Source organism: Hemiscyllium ocellatum, chromosome 9 (genome assembly GCF_020745735.1).
Source record: "Hemiscyllium ocellatum isolate sHemOce1 chromosome 9, sHemOce1.pat.X.cur, whole genome shotgun sequence".
Classification (NCBI taxonomy): domain Eukaryota; kingdom Metazoa; phylum Chordata; class Chondrichthyes; order Orectolobiformes; family Hemiscylliidae; genus Hemiscyllium; species Hemiscyllium ocellatum.
In genome coordinates, this window is record NC_083409.1 from 93,426,898 (window position 1) to 93,447,852 (window position 20,955).

The 20,955-nt window shown below is 41.5% G+C and overlaps 1 protein-coding gene across 4 annotated transcripts in view; it reads right to left on the minus strand.

Moving 5' to 3' along the window:
* Positions 1 to 500: 500 nt before the first annotated feature.
* ptbp2a (polypyrimidine tract binding protein 2a) overlaps positions 501 to 20,955 on the minus strand; it is an 85,233-nt gene continuing 64,778 nt past the window's right edge. For 3 of the 4 annotated variants that reach the window (XM_060829946.1, XM_060829942.1, XM_060829944.1), the window contains 7 exons: positions 15,115 to 15,195; positions 12,724 to 12,830; positions 8,195 to 8,228; positions 7,687 to 7,779; positions 7,385 to 7,601; positions 7,210 to 7,287; positions 501 to 1,698 (listed from right to left, as the gene is read on the minus strand). In XM_060829946.1, coding sequence (XP_060685929.1) covers positions 1,566 to 1,698; positions 7,210 to 7,287; positions 7,385 to 7,601; positions 7,687 to 7,779; positions 8,195 to 8,228; positions 12,724 to 12,830; positions 15,115 to 15,195 — 743 coding nt within the window. In that variant the 3' untranslated portion in view covers positions 501 to 1,565. The remainder of the gene's footprint in view (positions 1,699 to 7,209; positions 7,288 to 7,384; positions 7,602 to 7,686; positions 7,780 to 8,194; positions 8,229 to 12,723; positions 12,831 to 15,114; positions 15,196 to 20,955) is intronic. The other variant, XM_060829943.1, reaches the window with a different exon arrangement.

The window sequence follows — 20,955 nt, forward strand, 5'->3', positions numbered from 1 at the left end:
AAACTAAAAATTATGCATTAACTATTAAAATGAATTATTATATTAAGATTGCAGCAAATTTATACCTAGTTCCCAAAAAGGCCTGTTAGATAGCATTTCCTCTTAAAAAGAAATAAAAAAGTTGATAGATTCACATTAGGTTCCTTATCAAAGCTGCAAGCTCCAAAATTTAAATGCCTCATACACAAATTGGATGCAAAGTAAATTGCTTCACTTGCATCTCAAGTTGAGCAAAAGACAAGTCAGAGGAATAAAGATGTACATCAATTTTTATCACCTTGAAGAATTTTAACCATGAAGCCAGAAGCTTAAAATGAGGTGAAGACAAACAAGGGAAGTGAGGAAAAGCAGTACAGAAAGACAGAAGAGGTGGATAGAGCTACAGAAGTATTTATTAGGCATGCTACAGCAAGCGAACAGAGTACACAGAAAAGAAAATCAAAGCCAACACAACCATCAAACATCCCAATTTTGTTAGAAAATTAATTTTAATTGTGCCTCTTTCAAACTATACTGAGATTTACATTGCTAGAGATCAAGATGTAAAAACGTAACTAATATAGAAAATATATATGACCTTTTTTGCTACATAGTTCAGATATGCTATGTATGTGATTTATGCTAATACATAGATCTGAAAAGTTCCTGGCCAAACTACTTAAATTTAACAACACTTATAATTGTTGGACTTTCTTCAAGTGATGAACTTTACTCATACAATTCCTCTTATTTGAAGATACAGAACTGTTTATATTAAAGTCTGCTTCTGTTCAAATACAAAATGTTTTGAAGAGGTTTATTAAAACTGAATATTACAATGCAAGGTAAAATTAAGACTAAAGGCACATAAACTTTGGTCCCACCTGGTTGTCCATTCTAGAAAACTGCCACAAAACTATTCTTTATGCTCCTTATTTTGAAGCATTTCTCTTTTGCCTTTCTATGACACATGCACCAATTTCATTAACTAGCTAGACTGGACTGCACATGCTCAAAAAATCCACAGCCATTTCAGTCCTTAATTACAAACTAAAGATGGTAATAGAAATGCACATAAGCAATTTGCAATGTCAACTCCAAACATCTACAAAATGTATATTCAGCAACAAGCAAGACTGTAACTTAGTGCTAACATTTACACAATACTCCCAACTATTACTTAAATTCTCCAACCATGTGCCCAAAAGAAGGCCCCAGCTTCACTTTCATAGTATATTCACTTGTATTAATAGTTTATCAACTTTTAAGGCACATTTCTCTTCGTATTTTTCTACTAAATAAAAAGACATTATTCAAATTTTCAAAAACTAAAAATGAATGAATTATCTAAAAAAAACTTCAACATAAGAATGTTTTGAATTTTTATCCCAAGCAGTTGCTGAATGAATTTCCTCTGCCGTTCTAGTGATTGCTCATCCTCCAAACTTCAGTGTAACAAATGTATGTGTGAAGGAATGACAATAGCTGGAATTGCTAAACTGTGGTCCCACCTTCCTGAAACAAGTCTACAACAAACCACAAAATCAAAATCAAATAATTGAACTGTAAGCTTTCTCTGGGTATTTTCAGATAGTTGATTTGGAGAAGGAGACTCTCAGGTGATGATTCTCTCCGAGATCATAGTTGTGAAGATCAATGAGTGCCTGAATGGCTTCCTCCACAGAACACATTTGCAGTAATGCCATTTTGTGATCTCTTCTGAAACAAAAGTACAGAATTAGTGGTGTACAAAACTTCTTAAAATATAAAACTGTAGCTATGTTCCCTTGATTTGCCAACGATATTTAGTGCTTTCAATTCAGGAAACCACAACCTTCAATAAATCGGACTGAATTTTACACACAATTAAATGAGATTTTGAAATCTGATGGGTAACACTAATTTTAATGTACATTCTCAATTGAATGAATTTTTCCAACTAAAAACAGCAGAGCATTTAATAACAGACCACAGAACAGTACCGCACAGGGCCAGGGTCTTCAGCATTCTGGGTTGACACCATCCACAATGCCAAAAATAATCCAACCTGCCTGCACATGGCCTGTAAGATACTGATGCAGAATTGGGCCATTCGATTCAATCTACTCCACTATTTGATCATGGCTGACTTATTTCTCAGCCTCATTCTGCCGCCTTATCCTCATAACCCGTAATCCCCCTTACCAATCAAGAATGTGTCTTAAAACATCCTCGAATGTGGTCTCCACAATGTTCAGTAGAAGTGAGTTCCAAAGCTTAATTAGTGGTTGAGAAAATACCACGCTATTTCAGCTTTATAGGGTTGTCCTTTCACTCTGGAGGCTTCTTTCTCCACGTCAACTCTATCCAAGCCTCTCTGCATTCTCCAAGTTTCAATCAGGTAACTCATCTATCTGAACTCCATAGAATATACCCAGTGTCTTCAGCAGTTCCTCTTATAACAAGCTCTTCAGTCCCAGGATTTTTCTAAACCTCTTCAGGACCCACACCAAGACTGGCACATTCTTCCTCAGATACAGGGCCCAAAACTGCTCAATATTCTAAACATGTTTTTGACCAGAGGTTTGTACAGCCTCAATAGTACACTGTTTTTTTTCCTAGCCTTTTCGAAAATGAATGATAACATTGCCTAACTGCCTATTGAACCTGCATGTCAACCTCAAGAGAATCTGAACTAGAACTCCCAAGTCCCTGCGTATTGAGATTTCTGCAACCAGTCAGCCAACCCTCTTTCCATGCCAGTATCTTGCCCCGAACACTTACCTTAAGTGATCCAAAAAGATCATGCGCACTGGCTCTCCTCTGTCTAACTTGCTTGTTACATTAAAAGAACCATAACAGATTTGCGACGCAAGATCTTCCCTTGATGAAGCAGTGCTCACTCAGCCCGGTTTTATCGTGCACTTTCATCAAGTACTCTGCAATCTCAGCCTTAATAACAAACTCAAGTTTTACCAATGAAAGAGGTCAGACTAACATTTCCATTGTTACCCATATTCTGCCTTCCTCCCTTCTTAACCAGGGTCGTTACATTAGTTGTTTTCCAGTCCTCCAGCACTCTCCCTGACAATTGGTCCAGATGATTTATCCTCCTTTGAATCTTTCAACCGCGCCCCTCATATCCTGCCACCCCACTGAGACCAGACAGACCTTTCAAAGAACATCTCACCCAGACCCAGTGCATACCACGCTTTCACTATAACCATGCGTTTTCCCATGTCTAATCCCCCTAGCCTGCACATCCCTGAACGTCATGGGTAACTTAGTATGACAAACACACCTGATTTGCACATCCTTAAACTATGGGAGCACCTGGAAGAAACCCACGCAGACATGGGGAGAACATGTAAACTCCACACAGTTGGCAGAGTTTGAAATTAAACCTGGGTGCCTGACACAGATAGCAGTGCTAACTACTGAGCTACACTACCACCTCATAGCTCCAAATCAAGAGGAAAAAGTACCTAAGGAGATAGTGTACTCTGTTGCTACTTAATGTCAGTGGGGTACGGAATGGATGCGTGCCAGTCAAGCAAGCTGCTTTGCCCTGGATAGTCAAGTTTCTCAGAAGTTGTTGGAACTTATCCAGGCAAGATGGAAGTATTGCAACAGATTCAATTTGTGCATTGGTGGATGGGCTTCGAGAAGTTAGGTGGCGAGTTACTTGCTGTAGGGCTCCTTGGTTTAGTTCAGTTTCTGGTTAATGGTAATCTGGAAGATATTGATAGTGGGGGGGGGGGGGGGGGGTGGACAAAAAAAAAAATCAGTGATTATGACAAGTGAATGTCAGTACAGGCATTCGCCGATGATAATGGTGAGGTTACTTGATTGTTACAATTGCTCCTTTTCATTCTCTTTTGATGGAGATTGTCATTGCTTTAGAACAAGGATGTATATACATATATTTTAAAGTGACAACGAGTCAACTTTTTAGCACTTAAAGAAACATGACAAAATGATTGCTATTTGTCACAGGATGTGGACGTTGCTGGCTAGGCCAGCATTTACTGCCCATCCATAATTGTAGAGATGGATTGCTGTGATCTGGAGGCCACATGTAGGCCAAACACGAATAACTGATTTCCTTCCCTAGTGGTTACAAAGGTCCTGGCTTTTTATTTCAGACTTTACTGAATATAAGTTTCACCAGTTATTATTGTGGGATTTGAACCCAGGTCCCAGAACATTAACCTGAGGTTCTGGATTAGCCATCCAATGACATCACAACTGTGGCACCACTTCTCTTATTCAATACACTCTATGAAGTTTTAAATACAAGTAGGACAAAAGGGTAACTAGGGAGAGAATAGGACCCCTCAAAGATCAGTAAGGCGGCTTTTGTGGAGCCACAAGAAATGGGGGTAGATACTAAACAAGTACTGTGCATCGGCGTTTACTGTGGAAGAGGACATGAAAGATATAGAATGCAGGGCAACAGATGGTGACATTTTGAAAAATGTCCATACTACAAAAGGAGGAAGTGCTGGAAGTCTTGAAACACAGAAAAGTGGATAAATGTCCAGGACCTGATCAGGTGTGCCCTAGAACTGTAAGAAGCTAGAGAAATGATTGCTGGGCCTCTTGCTGACATATTTGCATCATCCATGATCACAAGTGAGGTGCCGGAAGATTGGAGGTTGGATAACATGGTGCCACTGTTTAAGAAAGGTGGTAAGGACAAGTCAGGGACCCGCAAGCCTGACATCTGTGGTGGGCAAGTTGTTGGAGGGAATCCTGAGGGACAGGATGTACATGTATTTGGAAAGGCAAAGACTGATTAGGGATAGTCAACATGGCTTTATGCAGGGGAAATCATGTCTCACAAACTTGATTGAGTTTTTTGAAGTAACAAAGAGGACTGATGAGGGCAGAGGGGTAGATGTGATCGACACGGACTTCAGTAAGGCATTCAACAAGGTTCCCCATGGGAGACTGGTCAGCAAGGTTAGATCTCATAGAATACAGGGAGAACTAGCCATTTGGATACAGAACTGGCTCAAAGGTAGAAGACAGAGGGCGGTGGTGGGAGGGTTGTTTTTAAGACTGGAGGCCTATGACCAGTGGAGTGCCACAAGGATCGGTGCTGGATCCACTATTTTTCATCATTTATATAAAATGGTTTGGATTTGAGCATGAGAGGTATAGTTAGTAAGTTTACAGACGACACCAAAATTGGAGGTGTAATAGACAGTGAAGGTGGTTACCTCCGATTACAACAGGATCTTGATCAGATGGGCCAATGGGCTGAGGAGTGGTAGATGGAGTTTAATTCAGATAAATGAGAGGTGCTGCATTTTGGGAAAGCAAATCTTAGCAGGATTTATACACTTAATGGTAAGGTCCTAGGGAGTGTTGCTGAACAAAGACTTTGGAGTGCAGGTTCATAGCTTCTTGCAAGTGGAATTGCAGGTAGATAGGATAGTGAGGGCAACGTTTGGTATGCTTTCCTTTATTAGTCAGAGTACTGAGTAGAGGAGTTTGGAGGTCAAGTTGCAGCTGTACAGGACATTAGTTAGGCTACTGTTGGAACATAGGAAGGAGACCAGAATTGCACACTATCGGAAGGATGTTGTGAAACTTGAAAGGGTTCAGAAAAGATTTACAAAGTTGTTGCCAGAATTGGAGGATTTGAGCTATAGGGAGAGGTTGAATAGGCTAGAGTTGTTTTCCCTGGAGTGACAGAGGCTGAGGGGTGATCTTAAAGGTTTATAAAATCATGAGGGCATGAATAGGGTATGAATAAGGTATTTTCCCTGGGGTGGGGTGAGTCCAGAACTAGAAGGCATAGGTTAAGGGTGAGAAGGGAAAGATATTGCAATAAAATGAGACCTAAGGGGCCACGTTTTCATGTAGGGGGTGGTGCGTTTGTGGAATGGGCTGCCAGTGGAAGTGGTGGAGGCTGGTACAATTGCAACATTTAAGAGACATTTGGATGGGTATATGAATAGGAAGCGTTTAGAGGGACATGGGCCAGGTGCTGGCAGGTGGGACTAGATTGGGTTGGGACATCGGTCGACATGGACAAGATTAGATTAGATTAGATTACTTACAGCGTGGAAACAGGCCCTTCGGCCCAAGAAGTCCACACCGACCCGCCGAAGCGCAACCCACCCATACCCCTACGTTTACCCCTTACCTAACACTACGGGCAATTTAGCAAGGCCAATTCACCTGACCCGCACATCTTTGGACTGTGGGAGGAAACCCACGCAGACACGGGGAGAACGTGCAAACTCCACACAGTTTGTTGCCTGAGTCAGGAATTGAACCCGGGTCTCAGGCGCTGTGAGGCAGCAGTGCTAACCACTGTGCCACCGTGCCGCCCAAAAAGTTGGACTGAAGGGTCCGGTTTCCATGCTGTACATCTCCATACCTCTAAATAAATAGAAATGGGGTTTTATCATAAAGTACCCAAAATTCTCAGTTATCATTCGTGATTTTGAAAACAAACCTCACTTCTGAGATTTGTGCACAGACATGCTGCCTAGACAAGGTAGCAATTTCACTATGTTGGTTGCAAGAAATGTTAATTTGTTTCCTGGTACAACTACAAAAGATGTTTGAAAAGTTTGTACAATTTCAAATTCTGAATCTATTCCCACAATCATTAAATGCAAATTGAGAATCTGAAAAGCAAAAAGCAATGGCCATAATCAGCACCTGCAGAGAGGGAGAGTTGGAGTTTCAGCTTAATGACCTTGCAGAGTAAAAAACGTTGGGATGTAAAAGATATTATGTAGGGGATGTGTGGGACAAGGATAAAGGTAGTTCTGTGATTGGTTGCAAGATAGTAAATCTGCTGCCATTCCTCCTAACACTACAGAGCTAAAAGGTGTTTGGAGATAGGGCAGGAAAAGAAACAAATATGAAAATGCACCTACACGTACGCTAACGGCTGAAAACGGTTTTTAAAAAAAGCAAAAGGATACAAAACAGGCTGGGGTGGGGGAATTGGAGGAAGTGAAATGAATGAAAGGAGAAACTGTCCGATGAGGGAGCAACTTCAGCTACCCAGAGAAGGGTGGTGGTTGATGGAAACAATTCAGCTTCAAGAAAAATGTTGTGTCTCTTCAGACCATCCTATTTTGGAGGGGGTGGGGGTGGGATTTAGAGCACCTGGACAAGATCAGTGAAGAGGAGAGTTAATATGCTGTTCAACACAGAAGTAAAGCCAATGCGACATTCGGAAAGTATGCTAGTTTCAAATGACATTCACAGAAAGTGACTTACTGGAAAAATTTAAAGCCCTTGACTTTGCCACCAGTATTTGTAAAAAGTATCTTGAGGTTATCTTCAGTAATTGAAGGTCTGTGAAAACATTAATCAGAGGATGAAAAATTTTGTTCCACAATCACCATCAAGTTAATTTCTTGATAAGACAGACTATTACACTTTGATTACTTACGGAATATTTGAAAGATGAAGTGTAGCAGAGGGAGGGAATATATTCTGAAAATTCTTTGATCCAGGTTTTTTGAAACGATGAAGTGGAGAATTGGTAAAATCTTTTGTCAATCCCTGATCATCCAGACCTTCTCGAGGTAGCTGCACTGTCTGGTGTTTGGACAGTGTGACACGGATAATCTTTCCATACATTTTCTGCCCATTTAAATGGCTCATGGCTAAAAGGAAAGACTTAAATTTTATAAAGTGCATTTTCTAATCAAAGGCAAGGAAAATTGTGTTCAAATGCATACAGAATCTTACCCAATTGTGCCTGGTTCACATCAGTCATTTGTACAAGAGCACTATCTTTTTTATTGTATAAAATCTTCACACGCTGCACATCACCATAAACACCTTTTGCAAAGTGAAAGAGTTAAGAAAAATAAAAAGTTATGCACATAACCAAATTGACAACTAACAAAACAAATTGACAGAGCAATGGAACATTCAGATCAGACAATGTGAACAAAGTTTTGACATCCAAAATGAGTACATCAAATCAAAATTTAGCATAGTGATTATCTGAAGAGAAAAGTCCTGGTAAAATCCCTCAAAGCTAATGTGAAGTGATTCTAAAGAACATGCAAAATAATTTTAAAACATGCATTACCATAAATAAAATAGCATCTATGGAGAGAATTACAGCAAAAGAAAGAGAGCAGAAGATTATCTACTTATCTATAAGCCGAACTGCTAGCTATAAATAAGAATTAAAAAGGTGAAAATTTTTAAATCAATAATAAAAAGTATAGTGCTAACGATAACATACCGAAGAGGGTAAACAGACTTTGGGGCGTAACCATCTTTAGAAGGAGAGAAGAGCAAGCAGCGTAAGACAGGAAGAGAGAAGAATCGAGGAAGAGCGGAGATGAACAGATCATCCATAACGAAGGGTGGTTCCCGCAGAATGGTGAGGTGGTCATGGATCATGGTTCAAGGCAGTTAATTGGGGCAAGTTGGTCCGAGGAACATTTTGTTCAAGCACATAAGCATGAACACAAGGAAAAAGGTAGGGATAGGGCAGAAAAGAGGATTGGTATTGGGAGGGTTGGGAAATGTGAAATAAACACACAGGGTCAGAAAGAGGGATGGGATGGGTTGGGGTGGAGCAATGCAGAAGAAAACAAGGAGAGGGAAACAAAACAAAAATAAATATATAGGTCAGTACACAGGAAATGCAAGGAATTTGGTCAGAAAATGGCTGGTTCATGTACTTTACAAGAAAATAGAGTTGAATGCAGTCACCCAAGACAAAAAAAACCATGGGCAAAATACATTTATAATCAAAGAATTACAATACTTCATATTACATGAAAACAAAAAAAAAATCAAAACATGCACAAAAAAGCCTTGAACTCGGAAGTTAACTGCAGTGTCATGGTGAGGTATGAAATGCAGGCAAATAAATATCGTAGAGGTTGTTTAATTCAAACATTACACTTAGCATGCAGAAGTACAGTATGAAGGAAGTTATTAAAATGTTACCAAAAAGCTTTCTACCATTTAAAACTGTACAGAAGTTAATTTGAATTTTATAAAGTGTGAACAGAACCTTGGGCAACTTCTCCTGTGAAGTGTTCAGAAAAAAAGCCACATTTCATACCAGCTTTTGCTAAAGCCAAAATGAAAATAGAGGTACAAATAGATCATTTGAGGACAAAAGCCCAAGAACCAGCGTATTACACAATACAGAGATCTGCACAGTGAAAGAACATGTTGTTTAGATAATAACAAAATGAAGGCTATCAAGGAAGAAGGGGGGGTGGGGTGGAAAATGTCTCAAATTCTTTGGAAAAGACCTTTAAGAAAGGCAACAAAGCAAAGTTTACAGAAAGCAAGATTTCACAGCAAACAACATATGTAAGCATGACAACTAAGCAGTAAGACTACACAATTGCATGGACTTGTGCAGTGAAAGAGGTGGTTATTTGGCAAAACTGACATATACAACACAAACCTCCTCTCAAATTTCCATCTTACACCATCAACATATTCTATTCCATTCACCATCTTCTACTCACATGCATTTAAATAGATATTACAAATAGCAATACTTCAACTACTGCAGATGGTAAGGAGTTCCACATTTTCTCCAAGTAAAGAAATTCCTTGATTTTCTTCATAGGATGGCTTAGGAATTTTATATACCCCTCATGATACATGTTTAGGCATTTCTTCATTGCAATCATCATGAACCAATTTATAAACACCAATAAAGTCACCTCTCCCATAACAAAGAGGTCGCGATTGTTCAGTCCTGTTTGCTCGTGGCATCCTCTTAAATATCGTCCTTGCAAACTTGAGTGCTCTTAAGTACTGATATATTTGCAATATGGGCAGAGCTATATTCCAAATACAGCAATATTTACAGTGTGTAATCACTTAAACCTCAGTGGTTGATCAACCAACACCTTCAAACCTGCACCTCCCCCCACCACTGAGATACCAAATGCTCTCTTCAGTAACCAGAAGACTTTACAATGTTAACAGGCACCCAAAAAGCGCTGTTGGATAACATCATAAAGACATTGATAAAAAAAGCAGATAGCGAAGTGCTGTTGGATAACCTGATAACATGATTTAGTGGAAGTGAGAGAGGGAGTGTCACTGTTTGTCCTTCATGGTCCATCTGTTTTAATAGGACCACCCTCTCAGGGGATGGTAATTGGGATCCAAGTCAAATGTGTTTGTTGATACAGTTTGTTGAAAAAGAAAAAATGACATCACCATAGGAAATTACATCATCAAACCAAGGAAATCCAAGCATATAAATAGAAAGCATGCTACAGCGCCAGTGCTTTGTTCAGAGGCTCACTGAAGATGCTACCTAATATGGTGACAAAACCTTCCAGCTCGGTGATCAAACCTACATCCAGAACCTCAAACTGATCTACAAATCTTCTCAAAAACGCACTAGCATATATTTATGCAATTTAAGTCTCTTTACCATTTAGCATTTTCAGTTTACTGACAACCTAGCTCTGGTACATATCAGATAACTATACAATATTCTACAGTAGTCCAATGTCTCTTCTGTTGACTTTTGCTCTCCTAAACCAATCCAAGTGGTTTGCTTGCAGTTCTTCTGACTTTTTTTCAAACAAAATTACAAACCTATACCCCCAGGAAGCTTTTGTACCACTTAGATTCTCGATTTTCCTAGCCAGAGGTGCCTCCTTATTAAAATTCAAAAGTTCACCACATCTTATTTATGTTTAAATGAAATGTCGTCTTTGCTTTTGGGTTGTGCACAACACTGGCTAGACCAGCATTAATTAACTTCCCTTGAGCAGGTGAAGCCATCTTTTTCAACCTCTGCAGTGCACCTAATGTAGGTGCAATAAATGCTACTTGAATCCAGAGCAATGCAATTAAGAAAGCACATACAGTTCCAAGTTGAAATGGGAGGATAACGGACATCTGAATGGCAGTATTCCCATGCATCTACTGCCCTCATACTTCAAGAAAAGGTGGGGAATGCAGATTTGATAGATGTGTAAAAGGAAGCTTGGCGAATTACTATTAGGCATTTTGTAAATGGAATACATTTCTACATTGCATGGAGTGAATATTTAAGTCAATAGGATATAGATCAAGTGGGCTGCTTTGTCTGTGACAGTGTGTGTCGGACCGAGTGTTGAGGTGCATTCACCCAGGCCAGGCGAAGCACTTTATCATTTTCCTGACTTGTGGCTTGTTGGAGGAAGACAATCCTTGGGAAGTCAGATAACTTGCATACTACAGAACTTGTACTTCAATATTTTTATGGCAGATCCATATCAGTTCCTGATCAATGGTAACATGAGGATTCAACGGTGGGGACTCAGCAATGGTCATATTGTTGAATGTCAAAAGGCAGATGACTAGAATTTTTTTGCTTGTTCATAGTCATTGCCTAGGAATAGTGTTGCATGACAGTCACGTCAGTTTTGAGCCTACACTTCAATTGTGTCCAGGTTTTAATGCATACAAGCACAAATTATATCAGTATTTGAGGATTTGGAAGTGGTACTGAACACTGCAAATACTAGCATCTCCACTCCTGAATTTAAGTTGGGGGGAATCTCACTGACTGAGCAACTGATAACGGTTGAGCCCAAGACACCTTCCTGAGAAATACTTTAGAAATAATCCTCAGGTTGATATGATTGGCCTCCATCAACCACAGCCATCTTCCTGTGCTAGGTTAGACTGCAACCTGTGGAGAATTTTACTTTCCACTGACTTCAATTCTGCTTTGGTTCCATTTCATCTCGCTTGGTCAATAAGCTGGCTTGATTTCAATGAGATTCTTGATGAAGGGCTTATGCTCTTAAAGCTGATTTTCCTGCTCCAGATACTGCCTGACCTGCTCTGCTTTGCCAGCACCACACGCTCGACTTCATGGTCAGTCACCTCATCCCTGGAATTTAGCTCTTTGTCTACGTTTGGATCAAGGCCATAAATTAGGACGGCAGCCAAGGTAGAACCTGGTGTGTGTCACATGTGCAGACTACTGTTAAGTACATTTGACATTATACACAGTCAAAGATAACTGTTACTTTGGTGATGGAGAACAATGATGGGATGGCAGCTGAGCAAATTAGATTGATCCTTTTTTTTGCAGACAGGACATAATTGGGCAATTTTCCGGAGTGCTGATAGATGCTTTTATCGTAGCTGTTGTTTCGGGACAGCTTGAGATATAGCTGGTTCTTGGATATGCTTGCAGTATAAAGCTGGGATTTTTTTTAAGCCAGTGACTTTTCTTAGTCAATGCCCTCAGCTTTTTCAAGATTAACATTGAAACTAGCACTAAAAAGACAATGAATCAGAAAACAATTCACTCTCCACTTAATGACAAAGTGAGCTACTTAATAACTCATCAATTGCATGAATTTTGAAAAGTACTCTACCAATCATCTAGGTACAAAATTACAGGTTATGAAAGAAAAGTCAGGTATGAAAATTGAGACTACATTTGAGGCATTCCTTTCATAATTAAGATTATTTCCAAAATAGCAATCTGAACGGACAGACTTTATTAATATCATGTAGACAACTGGACCTAAAGCCCCCACCATATTGCCACTATTTTCCACCCGCACTTGCTATTGTTAATAACATTCATGAATGCCAGTTATTTATTTGATCATATAAATTTTGTTTCTTAGCTGGTAGATCATGAAATATACACATATACAGTATAACAAGACACTGGATAAGGAAGACAAACAAATGTTAGAACAATTTAATGAAATCAACATACTCTGAACATAAGTATGAAGCAAAAAATTGTTGAAAGAAATAAATTATTACCTCGTCATTCAGATTGCTAACCAGAAGAACACTGTGGTTGGCAGAAGCAACTCCAGACATTGCTACACGCCCAGGCATAGCCAACGGGCTCAGGGAACCTGGAACAGCTACAAGAGAAGATCAAATACATCATCAAAATAAAATTAATACTAGTTACCTGGAAGTAAACGTCCCATACAATATAGCGGTTCTGTCTTGACTAGGAGACTGAAGATGAGTTTACTGAGCTAACAACAGAATTGTAGGGCCATTTTCTGATTCACATGAAATAGCTACTGGATTGCTGGAGTTGGCATCAGTGGCCCCAAAGGTAGGTTACTGAAACTTGGTAGAATTTGTTGTGGTTCTGTTCGCCGAGCTGGAAGTTTTTGTTGCAAACGTTTCGTCCCCTGGCTAGGCGACATCAGTGTTCTGGAGCCTCCTGCGAAGCGCTTCTTTGATGTTTCTTCCGGTATTTATAGTGGTCTGTCCTTGCCGCTTCCGGGTGTCAGTTTCAGCTGTCCGCTGTAGTGGTTGGTATATTGGGTCCAGGTCGATGTGTTTGTTGACGAGTTTGTGGATGAATGCCATGCCTCTAGGAATTCCCTGGCTGTTCTCTGTCTGGCTTGCCCTATGATAGTAGTGTTTTCCCAGTCGAATTCATGTTGCTTGTTGTCTGCGTGTGTGGCTACTAGGGATAGCTGGTCGTGTCATTTCGTGGCTAGTTGATGTTCCCGATACCCAACATGAGCAAAACTAATGTAGTTTACAAAATACCATGCAAGGACTGCACAAAACACTATATTGGACAAACAGGAAGACAGCTAACAATCCGCATACATGAACATCAACTAGCCACGAAACGACACGACCAGCTATCCCGAGTAGCCACACACACAGACAACAAGCAACATGAATTCGACTGGGAAAACACTACTATCATAGGGCAAGCCAGACAGAGAACAGCCAGGGAATTCCTAGAGGCATGGCATTCATCCACAAACTCCATCAACAAACACATCGACCTGGACCCAATATACCAACCAATACAGCGGACAGCTGAAACTGACACCCGGAAGCGGCAAGGACAGACCACTATAAATACCGGAAGAAACATCAAAGAAGCGCTTCGCAGGAGGCTCCAGAGCACTGATGATGTCGCCTAGCCAGGGGACGAAACGTTTGCAACAAAAACTTCCAGCTCGGCGAATAGAACCACAACAACGAGCACCCGAGCTACAAATCTTTGCACAAACCTTGGTAGAATTTCTACTGCAAGTGGCAATTGTATAATGAAGAGTGTGGACTGGGCTGGGTGAGGCTGGTCACTAAAGTTCTTAGAAGCAAATAAGACCATCCATGTTTATTCATTCATGATCTTCAGTACTTAAGACCATACAGAAGAGATTAAGTGGTAATTGTGAAACTTCAGTTCATAAATGAGCTTCTGTTCCTAGTCATGATGGGTTCAGAGAAATTGATGGCAACAAAAGTGAACAATTAACAAAAAAGTTAAATTGGAGTGGTGACAATAGGACTACTCGCAAATTTCCTCAAAATCACAAGTTAATCCCTGCAAAGACAGTATGATCATCCAGCATCCTTTCTCCACTACTCAACACCTCACACAAAAGTTTAGTTCCTAACAATTAATGAGATAAAATGTCAGTAATACAAACTTCCTTCGATAAGTGACCTGTATAAACAACTGGAATTTAAAAATACGTATGCAGAATTTTAGCAGTGCTGGATTTAGAAATTTATCAATAGATTTCAACAACTTGATAACTGTTTCGGCATGATTAACCCATTCAGGAAGCTGGATGCCATCTTATCCACAGATTTATACTATGATATTTTGCAATCCTAAATACTGTTCAGTACAAACGTCTGAAATTCCAATCCCACAAATCCAAAATTACATGATGAAATACCCAAGTAAACTGGAAAAAGGGTTAATTTTCTGTGGACTAAACAGTGTTACATCAACCTTACCTATAGGCTATACTGCAAAAACAAGATTTTTAAATTTTGTTTTATTAATTCATGAAAAGGGAAGGTGTCACTGATTGGGCCAGCATTTATTATCCACCCATACTTGCCATTGAGAAGGTGGTAGTGAGCTGCTTTCTTGAACTACTACAGTCAATGCGCTGAAGGAAGTTGGTGTTAGGGAGTGTGCATCAGGATCTTCACCCAGCAACACTGATGGAACAGAGTTACATTTCCAAGTCAGGATGGTGAGTGGCTTGGAGAGAATTTGCAGGTAGTACTGCTCCCATTCATCTGCTACTTATATCTAGAGTAGTATTTTGGATGGATTTCAAACGGTGCTGTCCAAGAATTTGGTTTAATACTTTGGGTGAAATGCAGGTCCAATTTACTTGGCAAAATTATTAACACAATTCTAACCTGCAGTCTGTGCAAAGCTTAATGAGGTTGGGAACCCAGAGCCTCCACTGTATGGACTAGACATCATTCCTGCAGGAGTACCTGAAAAATGGAAGGCAAAAAAGGCACCTCAAATTTGCTTATACAGTCCAGATGCTTACAATCTTTACTCAATTAAAGTTATTTAAAAATTAGCACATTCATGTCATTATAGTAGTAACTGTAGGTCAATACAAACATGTAACGTACAGATCCGTTTCAAACAGAAATGGAGTCACAGATGACCAAAAACAGAAACAGACCCTTCATTCAATTCATCGACACTGATCAGGTATCCCAAACTAATCTAGTCCCAATTGCCAGCATTTGGCCACTATCCCCCTAAATTTTTCCTATTCATATACATTTAACACTTAAAAGGCATCTGGATGTGTATCAGCCTCCTGCACCTCTTCTGGCAGCTTGTTCCATACATGCACCACCCTCTGCGTGAAAAAAAGTTGTCCCTCAGATCCCTGTTAAATCTTTCCTCACTCAGCTTAAACCTATAACTTCTAGGTTGTGGATTACTCTACCCTGGGGGAAAGAGACCTGGCTATTCACCCTATCCAGACCCTTCATGATTTTATAAAAAACTTCCAAAAGGCCACCCCTCAACCTCTGACGCACCAGGGAAAATAGCCCAGCATATTCAGCCTCTGCCTATAGCACAAACCCTCCAATCCTGCCAACACCTCGTAAATCTTTTCTGAACACTTAAGATTCACAACATCGCCCTTATAGTAGGGACATCAAAATTGCACAGTATTCCAAAAGTGGCCTAACCGATGTCCTGTACAGCTACATGACCTCCCAACTTCGATACTCCATACACTGACCAGTGAAGGCAAGCATACCATGTGGCCTCTTCACAATCCTGTCTACCACCACTTTCAAGGAATTATGAACCTGCACCCTAAGGTTTCTTTGTTCAACACCACTCCCCAGGATCTTATCATTAAGTGTACAAGTCCTGTCCTGAATTGCCCTACCAAAATGTAACACCTCATAATTATCTAAATTAAACTGCATCTGCCAATCCTCGGCCCATTTGATTAAGGTCCCATTGTACTCAGAGGTAACCTGGTTTGCCATTGACCCTTAAGTTTTATTCTTGAATATATATACTTTTCATTAAGCCTCAATTTGACTTTCCCCTAGAAATGCATCTGGTTCTCTTTTGTACTCTAATGTACTGCTGGCCTCAAATGATTTTCTTGAAAAAATGTTATACAACCTAATGCCCTTGTCCAAGATTATTTTTTAAAGACAAGTCAAACTTCAAAGACAAAGCTCATGTGGGTTGATTACTCAATCTCACTATCCAAAACGTTTACCACAAATATGAAATCTCTAAATCAACATATAATTTACTTATTCTGTTAATTGTAATGGGAATCATCACAACCCTTCAGAAAAATCAATGCAAATCCAAAACTGATGCTTAAAATCGAGAACAAAGATAATTGTAGAAACTAATATGTAGTTGATTGAATTTTTAAAATGAGATTGAGCACTTTTTATTAGATAAGGGTGTAATTTATCCCCTTTATTAGATTAAGGAATATGGATCAAAGTTAGGTAAATGGAGTAGATGTATAGATCACAATCTAATTGAGGGGGAGAAATCTCAGCTGTGGAGAATCTATTTTCGTTCATAGAACAATTCTTGAAGAGTAATTTTACATGAAGTTCTCTTCTACTAAATAAAATAATGGGGTCATTTAATTAATATTCTCTTAAAATGGAGATCATCTTAAAATATACTCAAAACTGGCATCCATGATGCACTGTGACTCAGAAATTTATTCAATTACCATCTATTACTTCATTTTCACTTGTCAACCCTCGAGTGAATTCATTAAACAGGACATAATGTAACTGGAATCCTTCACTCACCACCGGCTTTTGGCTTCTCTACTCAAAACAATACTTCTCTACATATTTATTAGGTAACAAAAATCCACAAATGAAATGAAACCAGTCATGCCATATTTTCATTACAATGAAAACCATGTCTCTCAAACTTGATTTGAGTTTTTTTTGAACAAAGAGGATTGATGAGGACAGAACAGTAGACATGATCTATATGAACTTCAGTAACGTGTAACCCATGGAAGACTGGTTAGCAAGGTTAGATTACATGGAATACAGGGAGAACTAGGCTGAAAATGTGTTGCTGGTCAAAGCACAGCAGGCCAGGCAGCATCTCAGGAATAGGGAATTCGACGTTTCGATCATAAGCCCTTCATCAGGAATGAGAGAGAGAGAGTAGCCAAGCAGGCTAAGATAAAAGGTAGGGAGGAGGGACTTGGGGGAGGGGCGATGGAGGTGGGATAGGTGGAAGGAGGTCAAGGTGAGGGTGATAGGCCGGAGTGGGGTGGGGGCGGAGAGGTCAGGAAGGAGATTGCAGGTTAGGAGGGCGGTGCTGAGTTGAGGGAACCGACTGAGACAAGGTGGGGGGAGGGGAAAATGAGGAAACTGGAGAAATCTGAATTCATACCTTGTGGTTGGAGGGTTCCCAGACAGAAGATGAGGCGCTCCTCCTCCTGCCGTCGTGTTGTTATGTTCTGCCGGTGGAGGAGTCCAAGGACCTGCATGTCCTCGGTGGAGTGGGAGGGAGAGTTAAAGTGTTGAGCCACGGGGTGGTTGGGTTGGTTGGTCCGGGCGGCCCAGAGGTGTTCTCTGAAGCGTTCCGCAAGTAAGCGGCCTGTCTCCCCAATATAGAGGAGGCCACATCGGGTGCAGCGGATGCAATAGATGGTGTGTGTGGAGGTACAGGTGAACTTGTGGCGGATATGGAAGGATCCCTTGGGGCCTTGGAGGGAAGTGAGTGTGGAGGTGTGGGCGCAAGTTTTACATTTCCTGCGGTCGCAGGGGGAAGTGCCGGGGGTGGAGGTTGGGTTGATGGGGGGTGTGGATCTGACGAGGGAGTCACGAAGGGAGTGGTCCTTGCGGAACGCTGACAGGGGAGGGGAGGGAAATACATCCCTGGTGGTGGGGTCCGTTTGGAGGTGGCGGAAATGACGGCGGATGATACGTTGTATGCGGAGGTTGGTGGGGTGGTAGGTGAGAACCAGTGGGGTTCTGTCTTGGTGGCGGTTGGAGGAGCGGGGCTCAAGGGCGGAGGAGCGGGAAGTGGAGGAGATGCGGTGGAGGGCATCGTCGATCACGTCTGGGGGGAATCTGCGGTCCTTGAAGGAGGAGGCCATCTGGGCTGTGCGGTGTTGGAACTGGTCCTCCTGGGAGCAGATGCGACGGAGACGATGGAATTGGGAATATGGGATGGAGTTTTTGCAGGGGGCAGGGTGGGAGGAGGTGTAGTCCAGGTAGCTGTGGGAGTCAGTCGGTTTATAGTAGATGTCTGTGTTGAGTCGGTCGCCCGAGATAGAGATGGAAAGGTCTAGGAAGGGGAGGGAGGAGTCTGAGACAGTCCAGGTGAATTTAAGGTCGGGATGGAAGGTGTTAGTAAAGTTGATGAACTGTTCAACCTCCTCGTGGGAGCACGAGGCAGCGCCGATACAGTCATCGATGGAGCGGAGGAAAAGGTGGGGGGTGGTGCCAGTGTAGTTGCGGAAGATGGACTGTTCCACATATCCTACGAAGAGGCAGGCATAGCTGGGGCCCATGCGGGTGCCCATTGCAACTCCTTTAGTTTGGAGGAAGTGGGAGGATTGAAAAGAGAAGTTATTCAGGGTGAGGACCAGTTCAGTCAGTCGAAGGAGGGTGTCAGTGGAAGGGTACTGGTTGGTGCGGCGGGAAAGGAAGAAGCGGAGGGCTTTGAGTCCTTCGTGATGGGGGATGGAGGCGTACAGGGACTGGATGTCCATAGTGAAAATAAGGCGTTGGGGACCGGGGAAGCGAAAATCCTGGAGGAGGTGGAGGGCGTGGGTGGTGTCCCGAACGTAGGTGGTGAGTTCTTGGACTAAAGGGGACAGGACCGTGTCGAGGTATTGGGAGATGAGTTCGGTGGGGCAGGAGCAGGCTGAGAACTAGCCATTTAGAAAAAAACTGGCTCAAAAAAGGTAGAAGACAGTGGTGGAGGGTTATTTTTCAGACTGGAGGCCTGTGACCAGTGGAATGCCACAAGGATTGGTGTCTGGTCCACTGCTTTTCATCATTTATATAAATAATTTGGATGTCAGCATAAAAGAGGTATAGTTACTAAGTTTGCAGATGAGACTAAAATTGGAAGTGCACTGGACAGCAAAGAAGGTTACCTCTGATTACAGCAGGATCTTGGTCAAATGGGCCAATGGACTGAGCGGCAGATGGAGTTTAATTTAGATAAATGGGAGGTGTTACATTTTGGGAAATCTTAGCAGGACCTATACATTCAATGGAAAGATCCTAGGGAGCGTTGCTGAACAAAGACCTTGGAGTGCAGGTTCATAGCTCCTTGGAAGTGGAGTCACAAGAAGATAGGATAGTGAAAATGGCATTTGGTATGTTTTCCTTTATTGGTCAGAGTATTGAGTATAGGAGTTGGAAGGTCATGTTGCGGCTGTACAGGACATTGGTTGGAATTTTGCGTGCAATTCTGGTCTCCTTCCTATTGGAAGGATGTTGTGAAACTTGAAAGTGTTCAGAAAAGATTTACAAAAATGTTGCCAAGATTGGAAGATTTGAGCTATAGAGAGAGGCTGAATAGGCCAGGGCTCTTTTCCCTGGAGTGTCAGAGACTGAGGGGTGACGTTGTAGAGGTTTACAAAATCATGAGTGGCATGGATAGGATAAATAGACAAGGAGTGGGGGAGTCCAGAACTAGAGGGCATAGGTTTAAGGTGAGAGGGGAAAGAAATAAAAGTTCTAAGGAGCAACATGTTAGCATAGAGGGTAGTGAGTGAGTGGAATGGGCTGGCAGAGGAAGTGGTGGAGGCTCATACAATTACAACATTTTAAAGGCATCTGGATTTGTACATGAGCAGAAAGGGATTGGAGGGATATGGACCGGGTGCTAGCAAGACAGACTAGATTGGGTGGGGTTATCTGGTTGGCATGGACAAGTTGGACCGAAGGGTTGGTTTCTGTGTTGTATATCTCTACGACTCTGACTATTGCAGCACTACCCATCATCCTGCTCAGTCGTCCACATGGAGCAACCTTCCTGAGCAACGTTTGCTAGCACACAACCTCTAAACTTAATTCATTTTTTAAAAACCATTTTAAGCAGCATTATCCCCTTCAGAGACTGGAGCTAACAACTCCTACATAACTCTCCTCTATGCCATTTCATCACTAGCTTCCAGGTAGTCTGTGGCACCATCGTTATTTCTACCACATTTACTGTTAGTGGTTAATTTGTCAATTACACACCCAGCAAGCAAATTATAGGGTCATAGAGTCAGATGTACAGCATGGAATCAGACCCTTTGGTCCAACTCGTCCATGCTGACCAGATATCCCAAATCAATCTCGTCCCACTTACCAGCACCCAGCCCACATGCCGCCAAACCCTTCCTATTCATATACCCGTTCAGGTGCCTTTTAAAAAATGTAGCAATTGTACCAGCCTCCACCATTTCCTCTGGAAACCCATTCCACACACGCACCACCCTCTGCGTAAAAAGGCTGCCCCCCACCCCCTTAGGTCTCTTCTATATCTTTCCCCTCTCACCCTACACCTATGCCCCCAATTCTGGACTCCTCCACCCCCAGGGAAAAAAACCCTGTCTATTTACCCTATCCATGCCCCTCATGATTTTATAAACCTCTGTAAAGGTCACCCCTCAGCCTCTGATGCTCCAGGGAAAACAGCCCAGCTTATTCAAAACTCTCCCTATAGCTCAAATCCTCCAAGCCTGGCAACATCCTTGTAAAATC